Source organism: Chroicocephalus ridibundus, chromosome 4, assembly GCF_963924245.1.
Source record: "Chroicocephalus ridibundus chromosome 4, bChrRid1.1, whole genome shotgun sequence".
Lineage (NCBI taxonomy): Eukaryota > Metazoa > Chordata > Aves > Charadriiformes > Laridae > Chroicocephalus > Chroicocephalus ridibundus.
The window spans coordinates 69551672-69566898 of record NC_086287.1 but is presented as its reverse complement, the minus strand read 5'-3'; the positions used below and the strand labels follow the sequence as shown (position 1 = coordinate 69566898).

General features: G+C 49.3%; 1 protein-coding gene across 2 annotated transcripts; it reads left to right on the top strand.

The window, feature by feature from the left end:
• The first annotated feature begins 613 nt into the window (after positions 1-613).
• CDKL1 (cyclin dependent kinase like 1) lies at positions 614-15101 on the top strand. 2 transcript variants are annotated; one of them, XM_063333789.1, is made up of 10 exons: positions 614-853; positions 4463-4584; positions 6547-6619; positions 8937-9027; positions 9790-9990; positions 11694-11776; positions 12311-12367; positions 13004-13159; positions 14043-14161; positions 14500-15101. In XM_063333789.1, exons 1-9 carry the CDS (start codon positions 686-688, stop codon positions 14148-14150), a joined length of 1059 nt encoding a protein of 352 aa, XP_063189859.1. In that variant the 5' UTR covers positions 614-685; the 3' UTR covers positions 14151-14161; positions 14500-15101. The 2 variants fall into 2 exon arrangements, with proteins under 2 accessions (XP_063189859.1, XP_063189858.1); XM_063333788.1 differs by having other exon boundaries at positions 14043-15101.
• The last annotated feature ends 126 nt before the right edge of the window (positions 15102-15227 follow it).

Below are 15227 nucleotides of genomic sequence, written 5' to 3'. Positions count from 1 at the left end.
GGCTCCAGGAAAGCTGGGGAGGGACTCTGGATCAGGGAGGGGAGCCATGGGACGAGGGGGAATAGTATTAAACTGGAAGAGGGGAGATGTAGGTGAGATCTGAGGAAGAAATTCTTGGCTGTGAGGGTGGTGAGGCCCTGACCCAGGTTGCCCAGAGAAGCTGTGGCTGCCCCATCCCTGGAGGTGTTCAAGGCCAGGCTGGATGGGGCTTGGAGCAACCTGGTCTGGTGGGAGGTGTCCCTGCCCAGGGCAGGGGGTGGCACTGGATGGTCTTTAAGGTCCCTTCCAACCTAAACCATTCTGTGATTGTATGAAATGCAGCAGGTTCCAGGTGGGAAAAACAGAGACCCCAGCCATGGAGAAGCAGGGCCCTGGAAAGGGGTAGAGACAAAACAGTGCTGGCGGACACCAAGCCCGGGGGCCAGCTGCGTGTGGCCCCGCGAGAGGCCATGGGTCCCCCCCCCTCCCTCTCTGGGGGCCGCCCCGGCTGGTTTTGGGGTCCCCGGGGGCGGTTCCTCCTCCTCCGCCCTAGGGAGGGCGCTCCCCTCAGCCTCCCGGCGACAGAGCCTGGCAAAGGCCGTCCCCCGCCGGGGAGACCCCCCCGAGGGCCCGCCCCGGCCCCGCCGGAGCCGGGGCCGGGGCCAGGCGCTGAGGCGAGGGAGCTGCTGCGGGGCGGCCCCGCGCCATGGAGCGGTACGAGAAGCTGGGCAAGGTCGGGGAAGGCTCCTACGGCGTCGTCTTCAAGTGCCGCAACAAGGACACCGGCCAGATCGTGGCCATTAAGAAGTTCCTGGAGTCCGAGGAGGACCCGGTGATCAGGAAGATCGCCCTGCGGGAGATCCGCATGCTGAAGGTGGGCGGCGGGCGGCCCCGCTGGCTCCCCGCGCCCCTCTCTGCGGCCGCTGTGGCGCCTGCGGGCTCTGCCCCGCCATTGCGAGCCCGGTGCCGCGGCCGGGGGGGCTGGAGAGGCCGGAGGGGGCTGTCAGGGGAGGGGGCGTAGTGAGGAGACGGGGCGTGAGAGCAGCCATGCGGAGACGGGGTGTCATGAGGGGGGAAGCGAGGACATGGGGCACAAGGGCAGCTGTGGGGAGATGGGGCGTCGTGAGGGAGGAAGCGAGGACATGGGGCGTGAGGACACCTGTGGGGGGGAGATGGGGTGTCGTGAGGGGGGAAGCGAGGACATGGGGCATGAGGGCAGCCATGAGGAGATGGGGTGTCGTGAGGCGGGAGGCGAGGACATGGGGCACGAGGGCAGCTGTGGGGAGATGGGGCGTGAGGGCAGCCATCACGAGATGGGGCATGGGGGAGCGGTACATAAAGAGCCAAAATCAGTCAGTTTCTCTGGGAGGAAGCCAGTGCCAGTGAAAGTCTCACCCGTTTGGGAGGGGATGGACATGCCTCAGGACAGAGGTGATGCTGTCACGCTTCAAAGACTCTGGTGCAGGTGGGAGCTAAGGTGCTGGGTGCCTGCGGTCTTCCCTGTGAGTGGTGGAGGAGCATCAACCAAGTCATCCCTGTGCCCTCTGGAGAGGGATTGATCCATTCTCTGTCCCCCCATGGAGTCAGCAGCGTCCTGCCTGGCACAGGCACAGCTCTGCCCATAGTACATGGTCGGCACCGCTTGTTGCAGCAGCTGCCTCTGTGTCCAGGGGATTCCCTCCGGAGAGGAGGACTGTTGGAGCTGGTGTAAAGCTCACGAGCAAAAAAATAGCACGAGGTGGGGGACAGCCATGGGGTGCAGTTCTCCTAGCTCCCTGCTTCATAAATCTGCCCCAGTTCCTCCTTAAAATGCCCTTTCTTCTGAGCCCCCTGGTTTGGGGGATCTGCAGCATCGGAGCTTGACATGCAGGCGGGATCCAGCCATGTATTGAATGCCGGGGCTGCGTAGGCTCAGAGGTGTTTGCATGTGGAAGTGCAAATGGTTCACCAGCACCTGTGAATCGTGGCAACACCTTGTCTTTGCTGATCCTTTCTTGACTTCTGTCTGAGAGCTCGTCCTCACATAGAAATGAGTCACTCATTCAGCCTCTGTTTTTATTTTCCTGATGAAATAAAAGCACGGGAACATTTGCAGTGAGTCACAGCCGAGGTCCATTAAGCATGCAGAAATGAGGAGAAACCCAGGAGAAAGGAGGAGAGGATGGGGTAAGGTTTCCTTTCACACACCCAGCTTCTGGGCAAAGTTTCTAGGGCCAGAGGTTGTACCCATTGCTTCATGCTTAGCAGACACTCGTACTATGTTGGGAGCTTGTCCCATCTCTTTTTGAACTGGTGTATTCATTTGGTCTCCATAGCTTCCTGAGGCAGCGAGTGCCACAGCTTTAGGAATGTATTGTGTGAAAAAATATTTCCTTTTATTTGTTATAAACTTGCTGCTGGGTGATGGCATACCGTACCCTCAGTTGTGTGTTCTGAGAAGTGGAGAGAGTTGTTCCCTTTTCAGTTTCCCCAGGATACTCACAATTTTATACACCTCCATCATCTCCCCATCTTCAGCTTTCTCTTTTCCTTGCAGAAGAGCTATAGCTTTAAAACATTGAACTGATTAAAGAACCATGTTAACAGCATGTTGGTTTATTATAAATTTTTAAATAATGGCTTCCAATAGGACTCCTTTTAACAAAAAACATGTCATTCAGACTAGACACAATACATTCTTGTAGACAGTCAATTATTTGGGATTTTGGAGTTAACAGAACCCTACAGAAATCTGCAGAGAAAGATTTTGTTTTATTTAAAACTTCTTTCCCAAATTCATAGTCTGATTTCTGCAAGACATTCCCAGACTTTACTGCCTGTTGGTATTTGCATAGCAGCAGTTGAGACTTGTTGCACTCCGTGTTCATTTCCATGGAGTTACCTTAATTTGCTTGCTAGGAACCGAGTAACTCTCAGATTTGCAACAAAGTGCAAGATTTCAGCAGGTTACAGGATTTCTGGTATTTCTTTTCCCAAAATCTCTTTGTGCTGTTGGCTTGTAGTTTATTGAGCATTTATATAAAGTAAGTGGTCTAAATGTTATTGTCAAAGGAATGTGAAGGCCTGATTCGCTACCTGCTGCGAAAAGAGGCAAAATAAGCCTGGATGCCATCCTAGAGGAGCCATCAGCTTGGAAAAAAGCATGTTTATTTTTCAGTTAGATTTTGAGGAGAAGCAGCCTAAGTTTTTCTCCTGTCTGATGCAAACAGGTGACACATAGCTGTATCGTTTTAGTAACCAATGCTGGAGATGCATTAAGATTTAGATGATATTAAAGATCTGAAAAGGAAAATAAATCATTGTAGAAGTCCCTTGTAATGTAAATGCATCATCCTGAAGGGTCCAATGCCAACACCACTGCAGCTAGAGCCACGGCAGGATCTGTGTCGCGGCGCTGTTGATTTTAACAAGTGCAGACCTGCTTGACTCTCTTTTCAACTTTTTCTCTGTAAATAGTAACAGGTTGTTTGTTTGTTTGTTTGAGGTATTTCCTGGCTTAGGCAACAACTAAGTGTTTGTCAAAGATGTAGTGAGATTGTGTTTCATCAGTAAAAAATGTAGGGCCCGATAAATTATTATTCTACACACAAATACCTTGTAGACAAAGGGCTTTTTATGGCCAGGAGCCATGGGAGGTGGGGTTGGAGAGCAGGGCGGTAGGCAGAGTCTTGAAACACCCTGCGTGGTCCCGATTCTATAGGAAAGGCTGGAAATAATGTGAAAACAGAGCGAGTCCGTGTGTAGAGCCCTCAGTGCCTGCTGTTTCCAGAAGGATGTTGTCTCCCCAACCTTCTCCCAGCCCTCCTCCAAAATGTGGGCAAAAGAATAGGAAATGAGAAGCTGCAGTAACATCCACCCTGACCTTTTGCAGGGTGCATTTGAATAACCCCACTGCGCTGAGGCTTCACGTGTGGTAAGAAGCTGTCTGAGCTGCCCGGGAGAGGAAGCCGTGGTATGAGCACATGAAGCGGATTGAGAGGAAGAGGGAGAAGCAGCAATAAAAATTCTCATAATTAACCATCCAGATTCTGACAATAAGCTGGTGAAGCTGAGACCGTGTGCTTTACTTACGCTTATCAGAGGAGGTCTTTGTTTCTCCTAAATGTATGTTTGCCTGCTACAGGCTCTTAGCGTCTGTGATTTCCCAAGCTGTTCTCCAGGGAGAGCTGCTTTTCATTGTGGTCCAGTCAAAAGTTGGATGCATACAATGAAAGGCACTGCCGGATAGCTGTGGGCTCCGTGATGAATTCTTTATCTATGAGCATCTTTTCTAAGAGGCACTTGCTGAAGCCAAGCTGACTTGTTGCCCACGGTCAGTTCCTAAAATAACTGCACCACAGGCTGAGCTGCAGCTGAGCCGCTGCTTCTTGTATAAAAGTTTTCAGCTCAAGGAATTGAGACCCTTCTGGGTAAAAACACCGCCCCCCTGACCTTTACCCCACTCCCCCGGCAGAAACTAACCAGTCCATCTGTTGTGTTACAGCAACTGAAACACCCCAACCTGGTGAACCTGCTGGAAGTGTTCAGGAGGAAGCGGAGGCTGCATCTGGTCTTCGAATACTGTGACCACACAGTTCTCCATGAGCTGGACAAGCACCCCCGGGGGTGAGTGGTCTGCCTCTAACTGGGAGCTTTGAGCAAAGGAGTCAGGGGGTGTCCAGGGGGTGTCCATGTCATTGCTGCTCTGCAGAGTTTTCAGAGGAATTTCATTAATTACAGGAGAAGTTTCTCAGCCCAGTGCGCAGGACTTGCTCCGTTACTGTGGTTTAGCAATGACGTCCAAAAGAATTGCGTATGAGCCTGCGTGCGCTCCTGCACAGTGCTGCTCACCAAGGAGACTGGAGCGCTGAGCCTGAGCGTTTGCGTGATCTTTGGCTGGCTCGGCAGCAAACCCGAGTGGCTTGGGAGCGACTTGCGTCTTGCTGTGAAGAGGTTAGGGCTGCTGGGGGAGGTGGGCAAGTGGGCTGGGGGCACACAGGCCTCCTTCCTGCTGCTCCCCAGGTGTGTTGCACGTCACTGTGGAAGGCTGCGCAGACCCAGGCACTGGGGCAATGTCATTGAGCACCCAGAACATACATGCAGTCTGTAGTGAGGTCACTGATGACTTGTATGATAGACCAATGACTTGTAGCCTTGTGTTGGCTGGCAGGAGTCACCAGGAGCTATGCCTGCACCTCTCTGGTCAGATACCCTCTTCTTTAAACAGGCACTTGCACAAAGTGTGAGCTACACGGGCAGAAGGAACATTGTCCAGGAAAGTGTTTGTTCTTTTGGCACATTACAAATGACACTCCCACTAAATACATTGTCCCTAATTATTCACAGTGACTTGGTGCTGTGGAAATGCTAAGCAGAAGTTCATAAATCATTTTACAGGCCTGGAGCTAAATGAATTGCCTGCAGGAGACTAATTGGGAGTTGAGTAAACAAGAGCCTGTTATTCTTTTTTCTCTCTGATGTGGAGCTCTAGAAGGAGAATGGAGCATGCTGATAGCAAATGGCTTTGTGAGCTGGTGAGCAGCTTTCACCCTAGTTTGAACCCGTTCACCTGGAATCTGAAGAAAGGATGAATAACCCTCTGAAGAAAATACTTCATATTTGCTTCCCATTCATCAGAACAACTCCAGTGTGAACAAACATGTAATGCCTGGTTGCGTACTTTGATTTTGATCTTTGCTACAGCAGATGGTCAAGTCTTTTGTGGTCAGGATTAAGATAGGTGGGAAAGAGAGAAGAGGAGGCTGGATCTTTAACAGGTTTTCTTTCTCTGAAGTGTTTGCCAGCCATTGGAGGGAAGGAGAGGAGATGCAAACCAAAGTAGTGCTTTATACTCTTGTAGGAACATCCTTCCCTGTCCCATTTTGATCACCTCTCCACTCTGGACAATCAATGACATGACAGCATTACAACTCGGAGCATGCACCTATCCCACGGATACTCCACCACCTCCAACTCCCTGAGCAGCTGCAGAGGCAGAAATGCCTGCTGACATCTCAGGAGGATTGCCAGGAAGCATGGATGCTAAACACAGCCGCAAGATGGGATTTGACACGGACTTGCACGCCCTGATGTGCGGTCACCAATTTGCAGCCCTCATGCTGGCTGTGAGTGAGTGGTACCGGACACTCTGGTGTGCTCTTAACTGCCATAAATTCTTGTATCTTGTTGCATTGACTGGATTTGGAAGTGGTGTTGATGTTCCCTTTGATCCTCCTGTGATGCTTGGAGGGTAACCTCACAGGAGAGGATTCCAGGGAGGTGCAGGCTCAGCCTCAGCTCTGAAACATGGGAAGAGGTACAAACAGCCACCACCATTAGCAGCGCAGCATGACCGGTTCCCTGCAGTGGAAGATCAACAAACCGAGGGTTATTATGTATTTCTTCTAACTTACTTATAGCAAGAAAACGTACCTAGTGTTTTTTCTCTGAGTTTTCTGACTTGGTTCGTGACAGTTTTGCTCACATATCGCTGTACAATGTTAGCACTCAAAGGCATCCTCTTCCTTTTTCCTGTAATAGTGAAGTTCTTTTTAATGACCAAAATAAAAATGTGCTTTTTTAAAACAGGGTACCGGAGCATCTAGTGAAGAGCATAACCTGGCAGACCCTCCAAGCTGTGAACTTCTGCCATAAACACAATGTAAGTCCCCTAAACAGCACTAACGATCGCAGTAACATGGCCTTGGAGGAGAAGGAGATTCTGTTGCCATTTTCCTGATTACAGAGCTTTCAGTCAGATGAAATTTCCTGTTTTCAAGGGAAACATATATCTGAAATATTAGTGTATACCCATAACGGCTGCATTTACTATCACACAGGTCCCTTGGGTTTTCTGTCAAGGAATGATTTGCACTAATGACCTTAGACAAGCTTCCAGGCTGAACAGGAATATATCCTTGTGTGTTCCCTGTGCCATGCATTACAACTGATGCTTAGAAAACTGGCTTAACATCTAATCAGCTGAGAGCTGAGCAAACTGCTGCTGATTTCACAGAAAGTCCTTCTGTTGATAATCATAGGCATTGAATCATGACACCAGTTAAAAGGTTTCAAAAATTAGATACAATAAACCAGTTTTACAACCCCTTCTCTGCTTTCTGGAGGGAGGTGTGAGTTGTGTGCATGATTGATAGGTATTTTGTAGAAAGCGGTGGGGATGTGTTAAGAAGCAGGGAAGGAAAGGAGCCTTTCGGAGAAGTTCTTTAGGCAGGCTTAGCTGTAATTGTTTATCTGCCAATGTGTGAGATTTAAGAGTGAGGCAGGAGATTGCTCTGGAATGGGTGTTTTGTCTTTGCTGTGAGAATTATGTCGAGCTGAGCCACAGGAACTTGGCCATAGGGCTGTCCTGCTTCCAGGATTTGTTGTTTTGCTTCTTTTTTCTGTTCCCCTTCTCAGTCTGAAAGATTTAATGGATTTTTAAAGCAGAGGGAACAATGAGATGCTGCAGTTTGACCTGCTGTAGATCACAGGTAATGAAGTTTTATGCAGCTGCCCTTTTTGGAACTCCATGACACTGGTTTAACAAGCAGCATTTCAGTCCTCAGGAGGAGACACAATAATTTACCACCAGCCTAGCTAGGAAAAGTCCGAGGTGTTTGTGCTGAGGCGATGGTAGGGAAGGGACAATGTGAGCCAGACCCTGGTGATTTCAGTAGAGCACACCTTCCATATATAGGCAGAAGAAATGAAGGTCTCTGCTAGTTTGGTCAGCAGAAACTCTTAGCAAAGCCCAAATTCAATTGGTGTGAATCTTCAGCAAGCAAGGTGATGTCCCAAGAATCACAGAATTGCTGATATTGGAAGAGACCTCTGGAGATCATCTAACCAGCCCTCCCACTCAATCTGGGTCAGCTAGAGCAGGTCACTCAGAAGCTTTTCCAGTCAGGGTTTGAATCTCTCCAAGGACGGAGGCTCCACAGACTCTTTGGACAGCCTGTTCAGGTGTTTGGCCACCCACATAGTAAAAAAAAAAAAGAAAATTGTTTCCGTTTAAATGGAATTTCCTGTGTGTTCAGTTTGTGCCCATTGCCTCTGGTCCTTTCACTGGACACCATGGAGCAGAGCCTCGCTCAGTCTTCTTTACTTCTTCCCATTTGGTATTTATGCAGATCGATAAGATCCTCCCTGAGCCTTCTCTTCTCCAGGTTGAATGATGGTCACAGCTCCCTCATCCTCTCCTTGGATGTCAGATACCCGACTCCCTTAATCATTTTAGTGGCACTTCACTGGAGTCACTCCAGTATGAGCCCATCTTCCTTCTCCTGAGGATCCCAAAGCTGGACACAGCGCTCTGCGCGTGTCTCACCTGTGCTGATTAGAGGGAATGCCAGGCATACTCTGGCATCTACAAGGGTAGATAAAGTCCCACATCTAAACCATAGCCTTCGTCTCATCTGTGAGCTTTGCCAGCAAAATCATTTGCTTGTCCACTAGATTGCCAGTAAATACAGTACATGGACTTGGTCTAAGAACTGATCCCAGGGGGCCCTGGGCACAAAAGCACCTCTCATGGGGATCTTCCCACATATTCATAAAACGCAGGCCCTTATTAGGAGTGTGTAACACACAGCTGTATCAAGTGAGTTGCATTTGCAGAGCGCCAGGTTAACAACAATCCTTGCTGTGCAAACCTCGCCCCTCCTGCCGGCTGATTCCCAACTGGTGCTGGGGGGCTGGCTCGGTGTTGTCCAAGTGACACAGAGCTATGCAGCTGAAGCTGGGCACCTGCACAGTGTCTCATCCCGAAGGTGGGGTATAGGCAGGGAAACCATCCTGCGCAGCAGGATGTGGCTTTGGCTGCTGCTAAGAAATCCTTTCATCTTCTCTTTCAGCAGGAATGATTGCCTGCTCAACATTCATGGCACAATGTGCAAGGGGTATGTGACTGAATTAAGAGGTCCTTTATCTGAGGGCCAGGTTAAAGTCTTGCCTCTAACCTTGGTTTTTTCTGTGTCCAGTGCATCCACCGAGATGTAAAGCCAGAAAACATCCTGATAACAAAGCACTCCATCATCAAACTTTGTGACTTTGGATTTGCTCGCATACTGAGTGAGTGCCGACTTGCTACTTACATGGATTGTTAATATGTGAAAGCTCAAATGAAGTGTAGGATCAGGCTTTCAAACACCAGTAAAGACTCATTGTCTTTGTCTGATGCACGTGTAAATCATCCTGTGTAAAGACTGGCGTGTTTTCACAGTGAAGCTCTGCTAAAGGCAGGGTAGAGATCCCCAAACCAGCTTATAGGGAGATGACCCAGACTCCGTGATGCCAAGTGCCTCTGTAAACAAACTCCATCTGAGCTCCCTGCTGGTGCAGCTGCGCTGCTGGTGGTGCTGGCGCTGGTAGATGGAAGTTGGCCTTGGGCATCTTGGAGCTGCCAGTCCTTGCTTATGCAATGCTGGAGACACAGCTGGAGTTCCCTGGCAGGAGGAGCCCCTCTGGCAGAAAGCGCTGTCTCTGCAAACAATGGCTTCACATTTTCCATTGTAAATAAACCCCCGATCTGTTTTTTTTTTAGCTCTTGTTCAGACAAATCACGTGGGCTTTGAGAACTGACCACTGGCTGATGCAGGGCCCTGCTGTGGAGCTTTGCATATTTTAATTTTGAGAAAAATGTGTTCTTGATTTTTGCCAAGTATTAAGTGTTTCAAAAGTTGGGTTCTGCTAGTGGCCAGTGACTCATCCTGTTCCTGTAGCTATTGCCTGCCCAGGAGGTGCCCCAACATGTGTAACAACTGATGGTAGCTCATTTGCATCTTTCTGATCCCACATTCCTCTTTGTTTCTCTCCTTCCTGACCCCAACCTAGCTGGTCCGAGTGACTATTACACAGACTATGTGGCTACCAGGTGGTACCGCTCTCCGGAGTTACTTGTGGGAGACACCCAGTATGGCCCTCCCGTGGACGTGTGGGCGATAGGCTGTGTCTTTGCAGAGCTGCTCTCCGGGGTCCCCCTGTGGCCTGGCAAGTCTGATGTCGACCAGCTGTACCTCATCCGGAGAACCCTGGGTAAGTGTCCCCTCTGTTCTGGTCAGAGCCCCGGCCTTCCCCATGCCTTTGGCAGGACTAGAGCTTGCCCAGCAGGAGTTTCCTCTGTGGTGGGAATCGGGATTAGCCAGGAGGTGAATTTACCCCGTGGATCCCTCCCTTTAGTAGGTGCTGGCTTATTTGAGGTGTTACTCTTCTTAAAAGGGAGATGGGTTTTCCTGGCGTGACTTAGACAGGGACATCTTGTTAGGAGATCGCGTAGTTTGAGTAACAGATGCTGCTTCAGGTCCTGGCAGGATCTGGGGAAACAAAGTTGGCATCCATGTGGGTGGTAACTGTTCTTCAGAAAACGATCCGTGGGGCAGAATTGGTTTCAGCTTGTACGAGCCAGCAGTGCCAGGCTGCGGCTAAAAGGCTCCCAATGGACAGGGCCAGGTAAGCAGGATCAGGCAAACTGCCTGAAACCGTCCTTCCGCTCTCTTGAGCAGTGGTGGCCTCTGGGAAGCTGGGTCAGGTGCTGGGCAGTTTAAGAAAGATGTGGGATGTGTTAAGTGACTACTGGATGCCCCTCCTGGTCCTTTGGGGTGGCTTGGTGACTACTGGGGTGTGGGGAGCACAGGGCCAGCCCTGCAGGAGACACAGAAACACTCACCTGTGCTGCTGTCCTCTCCACATCTTCAGCCATCTCCACACAGGCACAAGGATGAGGTGCCTGTATCAGAAAGGACTGGGAATGCTTTGTGTAAAAGTCTGAAAGATCCAGGTATTTCTCAGGGTTTGGTTTCAAGCAAAGTGATCCTTGCCTCTAGATAACAAATAGTTGGATCTAGTTCATCACGGCTTTGGAGGTCTCGTAAACATTGCCAGTGCCTTGGCTGTGCACTTGAGAAAGAGTGTGAACATTGAAGTTTGTCTGTTCCAAAGTTTGTCTGTTTGTCCGGCGTGTCCGGTGTAAGCAGGGGAGTCAGCTGCTGATCCCATCTTAACACATTGGGAAGGGTCCCTGGCTGAAGCTGGGTGCTGGGGCAGGGCTGGAGTTTCGGGTGCTGGTAGGTGTTTGCACAGCACCCTCCAGTATGGTGCTGGGACACGTGCCCCCACTCACCCACACGCTGCTCTTGAGTTCTCCCAGCGCCCAGGGGAGGTGCAGGTGCTGGCACAGGGCAGACGAGTTTGTGCACCTTCGTGCCTTGCCCACCTCATTCCCTGGTCTTCTGCAAAGGGGTCTTTTTGCTAGTGCCAATCCAAATGTGCAGTTACCCAAATAACGCAGTGATAGTATCTAGGCATTTGGCACAGGGAGGTATATAGAAATAGGTATTTTTCAAGGCCCCCAGCTATAGTGGTCCCCGTTCATAAAAGCTGTTCTGCTGCACAGAAGAGGCTGGAAGAGGCACCACAGCTGGGTACTCCTGCTCCAAAAACTGCTCCCACCGGCTGAATTTCTTTGAGCTATTTACAGCATGAGGCCCTGGGCAGTTGTGACTGTGGGCAGCTGGAGCTGTGTGGCACAGTCACGCGGCTGTGGGACCACTGGTGTCCTAGATGGATGTTAGTTTTCACCAAAGAACATTTCGTCGGCTCCCTTGGTGGTACTCCATCTCTTTCGGTGTTCTCTCAGATGGTGTCAGCCGTGTTTGAGGATACAAGCTTGTTTAATGCAGGCGCTGTAGAAACAGCAAATTAATCCTACCTTTTTTTTTTTTTTTTATTCTTGGTGAAAGGGGATCTTATTCCCAGGCACCAGCAAGTGTTCAGCACCAACCAGTTCTTCAGCGGGGTGAGAATTCCTGACCCGGAGAGCATGGTAAGAGCTCCCTCCAGACACGCTTCCCCGAGCCACAGGCTAACTAGCCGTCTGTCTGCAGCCCTAAGGAGACAGGGTGTTTGCACAGAGAAATGTTCCTGCTTCTTTTCACCCAGAGCACATGCACTGGCTGCTTTGGAATTACAGCTGGAAAAGCCTCGCTTGCTCAGCTTGACCAGTCCTGTGCTGTGCAGCGTTTCTTCCCTATCCAAAAGCTTTGCCCTCTACTTTGCCGATGTACACTAGAATGTTACTTGGAGGTGGATGAACCCCTCTCATGACGTTTTAACCGATACCCCGTGTAAAAGCTGTCAAACAAATGCTGAATCTCTGCTCCTTCTCCCCGCTTCTGGTGGCACAGCAGCCAACCTACCCCTCCTCGGTAGTGCCAGGCAGCTCCCCTCTGAGCACGCAAAGTGACAGATGCACTTTGCGAGGTACAGGTTGTGTTGCTGGGGAAAGCTGGTTCTCTGTACCCTGATGAATAACAAGCTTGCTAATATGAGGAAACACACTTTTTTTTTTCCCCTCCAGGAGCTGTTAGAAATGAAATTCCCTGGTATTTCATACTCTGCTTTAGCTCTCATGAAGGTAAGAAAACCACAGCCAGTGGAGGAGCTCTGCACTGAGACCTAGCAAATGCAGCCTGTTTTGCTTCTCAGCTGGTAAATGCTTTGAGAGTTGGCTACTGAAGTATCAGAGATTCATTGAAAAATAGAACTGGAGGGGACTTGGAGAGGATTTTTAATCCACTCTTCTCTAATCTACTCATCTTTACCATGGAGGTGGAAAACATTGTTCCCATATTAAGATGCAGGGAATGGAAACGGTGAGGATGGAGACATTAAAAAGAAGCTGTGAACAGTATTGGCTGCGCTGGACACTGGAACAGCACAGCTAGTGCCATTCTGGATTCCTCTGTTTAAAAAGTTGTTCAAATGAAAGTTACGGGTGTAACTGGTTTTGGAGGCTTGCTGGTTTGCTACACCGTGCACTTGTAACAGCCCCTTTAACCACAATTTCTATTACCGCCTTGTGGCAATTGTTCAGTATTAACTGCTTTGCAAGCTTCGTGCTGACTCTGAAAAGCCAGACTCTACAATTCATTAAAAAAAAAGATTAACACACGTATCTGTGCGAGTACTTGTTGGCTGTGGTGAGTGGCTGGAATTGTGCTGACCTGTTCAGCAAGTGTTTTGTGTGATCCTTTACTTCATCTTTTCCAAGGGTTGCCTTCGGATGGACCCTGCCGAGAGGCAGACGTGTGAGCAGCTGCTGCAGCATCCCTATTTTGACAGCATGAGGGAGGCAGCGGATCTGGGGAAAGAACATGAAAAAATGGCTCGGAAACCAGGCCGGCTGACTCGGAAGCACGTGGCAGGGGTAACCTTTTCATTGTAGTATTTAATGTTCAGTAACGTTTGGTAAGGAGGGGGCTGGGCCTCTGTTGGCTGCCAGGAGGTGGGCTCACGCTGGCAGGTTAACAGTGAGAGACCTCCTGCCTTGGACCGAGCTTAATTTTAGGCCGAGGAGAAAACGCACCTCCTGGCTAAGGAGTCACTGGGGAGAAGCGGTTGAGTTTATCCAGGGATGCGCATTCCTGACAAAGACTAGCAGGGTGGCTGGACAAACCGGATGGGCTTGCATGGCTGCTTTAATTCAGGGAATCTCAGGGATCTTTTCGGTGCTTTCTAATCCCAAATTATGGAGATGGCCAAAATGCCCAGTTCCATTTGTAACTGCTGATGGGATGTGGTCCCTCACTCAGTTCCAGACATTACACAGTGCACTGGGAGTCTCTGCAACTGGAGTTGCGAAGCGCATGTCTCCCTGCCTTTTCACTCTGGGCAGCCGCCCACCGGCTCCCAGTCCAGCCTCGTGGCACAGGCCACTCTGCAGCTCTTCCTTCCTGTGAGCCACATTCCCCGTGACAGCTGTAACACTGGGCTGCTGACATGCAGCGATGTCGGAGATGTAGGATGGAGAACGGCTACAGCATAGAAATCCCTGGATCAAACTGACTCGCCTCTTCCATTTCTATCATGTAGGATATAACAGTAATGTTTTTCTTGCCCTGGGTGACTGGGAGGAATACCGTTAACGAGCTGCCCTGGTTGCAGTCCAGTTGTGGAACCCCATGACTCTTAGTTTGAAAAGTACAGGCTTACAGTATGAACAGTTTTAACCCTTATATTCCATTTGAAACGTGAAATGCATGCTTTGTTCTCATTTCAAACAAATCGCCACTTTGTAACTTTTCCTTTAGTTACAGTACCTGCCTCAGCTAACCAGTAGTAACGTTCTGCCAGCTTTGGACAGCAAGAAGTACTGCTGCAAAACACAGAAGTCAAACTACCATTTCCCTAACATCTAACCGGATGGCAGGTTACAAACTATTTATTCGAAGTTCAAGACATTCAGAATTTATAAAAGGAGGATACTTGGTGGAAAACTAAATTAATACATGTTATGACATACACAAAAGTGGTCAGTAGTGTATTCTGGGTCACTGATGGAAGGAACGTGATGCACAGAGAGAACTCCAAGCTCGTGTTAGTGTTCTGGGTACAAAGGAAAATATATTTGTTTTGCTTTAATTTGTGATTGCGTACCAGTTTGTGATTGTACACTGGTTTGTGATCATATACTGGTTCAGCATTGCTGAACCCAGTGTTTACAGTGTGAATTGAAAAACTCTTGCCCGTCCGTCACCTGTATTTCAGACTTGGCAGAAGAACTGCGACCTCACCAAATGACTCCGAGTCCCGCTGCGCCCAGACAGCAGTGCTGCTTCGGGCTGGGGCAAGGCCACCGAGCCCGCAAGGAACCGCACACATATATCCAACGTACCTGTTTGTGGAGCCGAGCCTGGTGAGAGACTACTGACTGCTCTGGTTGGTTATAAACCTGCGGGAACAGCACTGCTTTAAGCGATGTCTGTTTTGTACTGCATTTATAGACCCCAAAGTACCAAAAGTACCGGTAAGGGCTTAGACTTCATGGAGGGCCCAAGAGGCAGCGTTACCAGGAGAACATTTTAATAGTAAAACCTGTTGTTTCTTTAGTCTTTTCAGAGTTTCTCCTGCCTGTTTCTTCCTTGCACTATGAGGTTGTTTTTACTCGCTGTTTCTGTCACTAGTGAAGTCACTTGCCCTAATGTTACAGAAATTGTTTTTATCAAACATAATTCATGAATATAATTTATAACATTGGCCAGACACAGGCAGGAATCCTACCTAAGCATGTGTATTAGAACGATTCTTGGGTTTTGTGTAATCTCAGGATGTAATATTGTGTTGATTTTGAATAAAAGAAATGTAGCTTATTTTTCCAATTTACTGGATCTGTTTCACTGCATAAAGTTTCACGACTGGGCAAGGAACATCCTTCTTCTACTTGAAACCTAGAGCAAAACTTTTCTCTTCCCAGTACTGTTCTGTGTTCAACAACA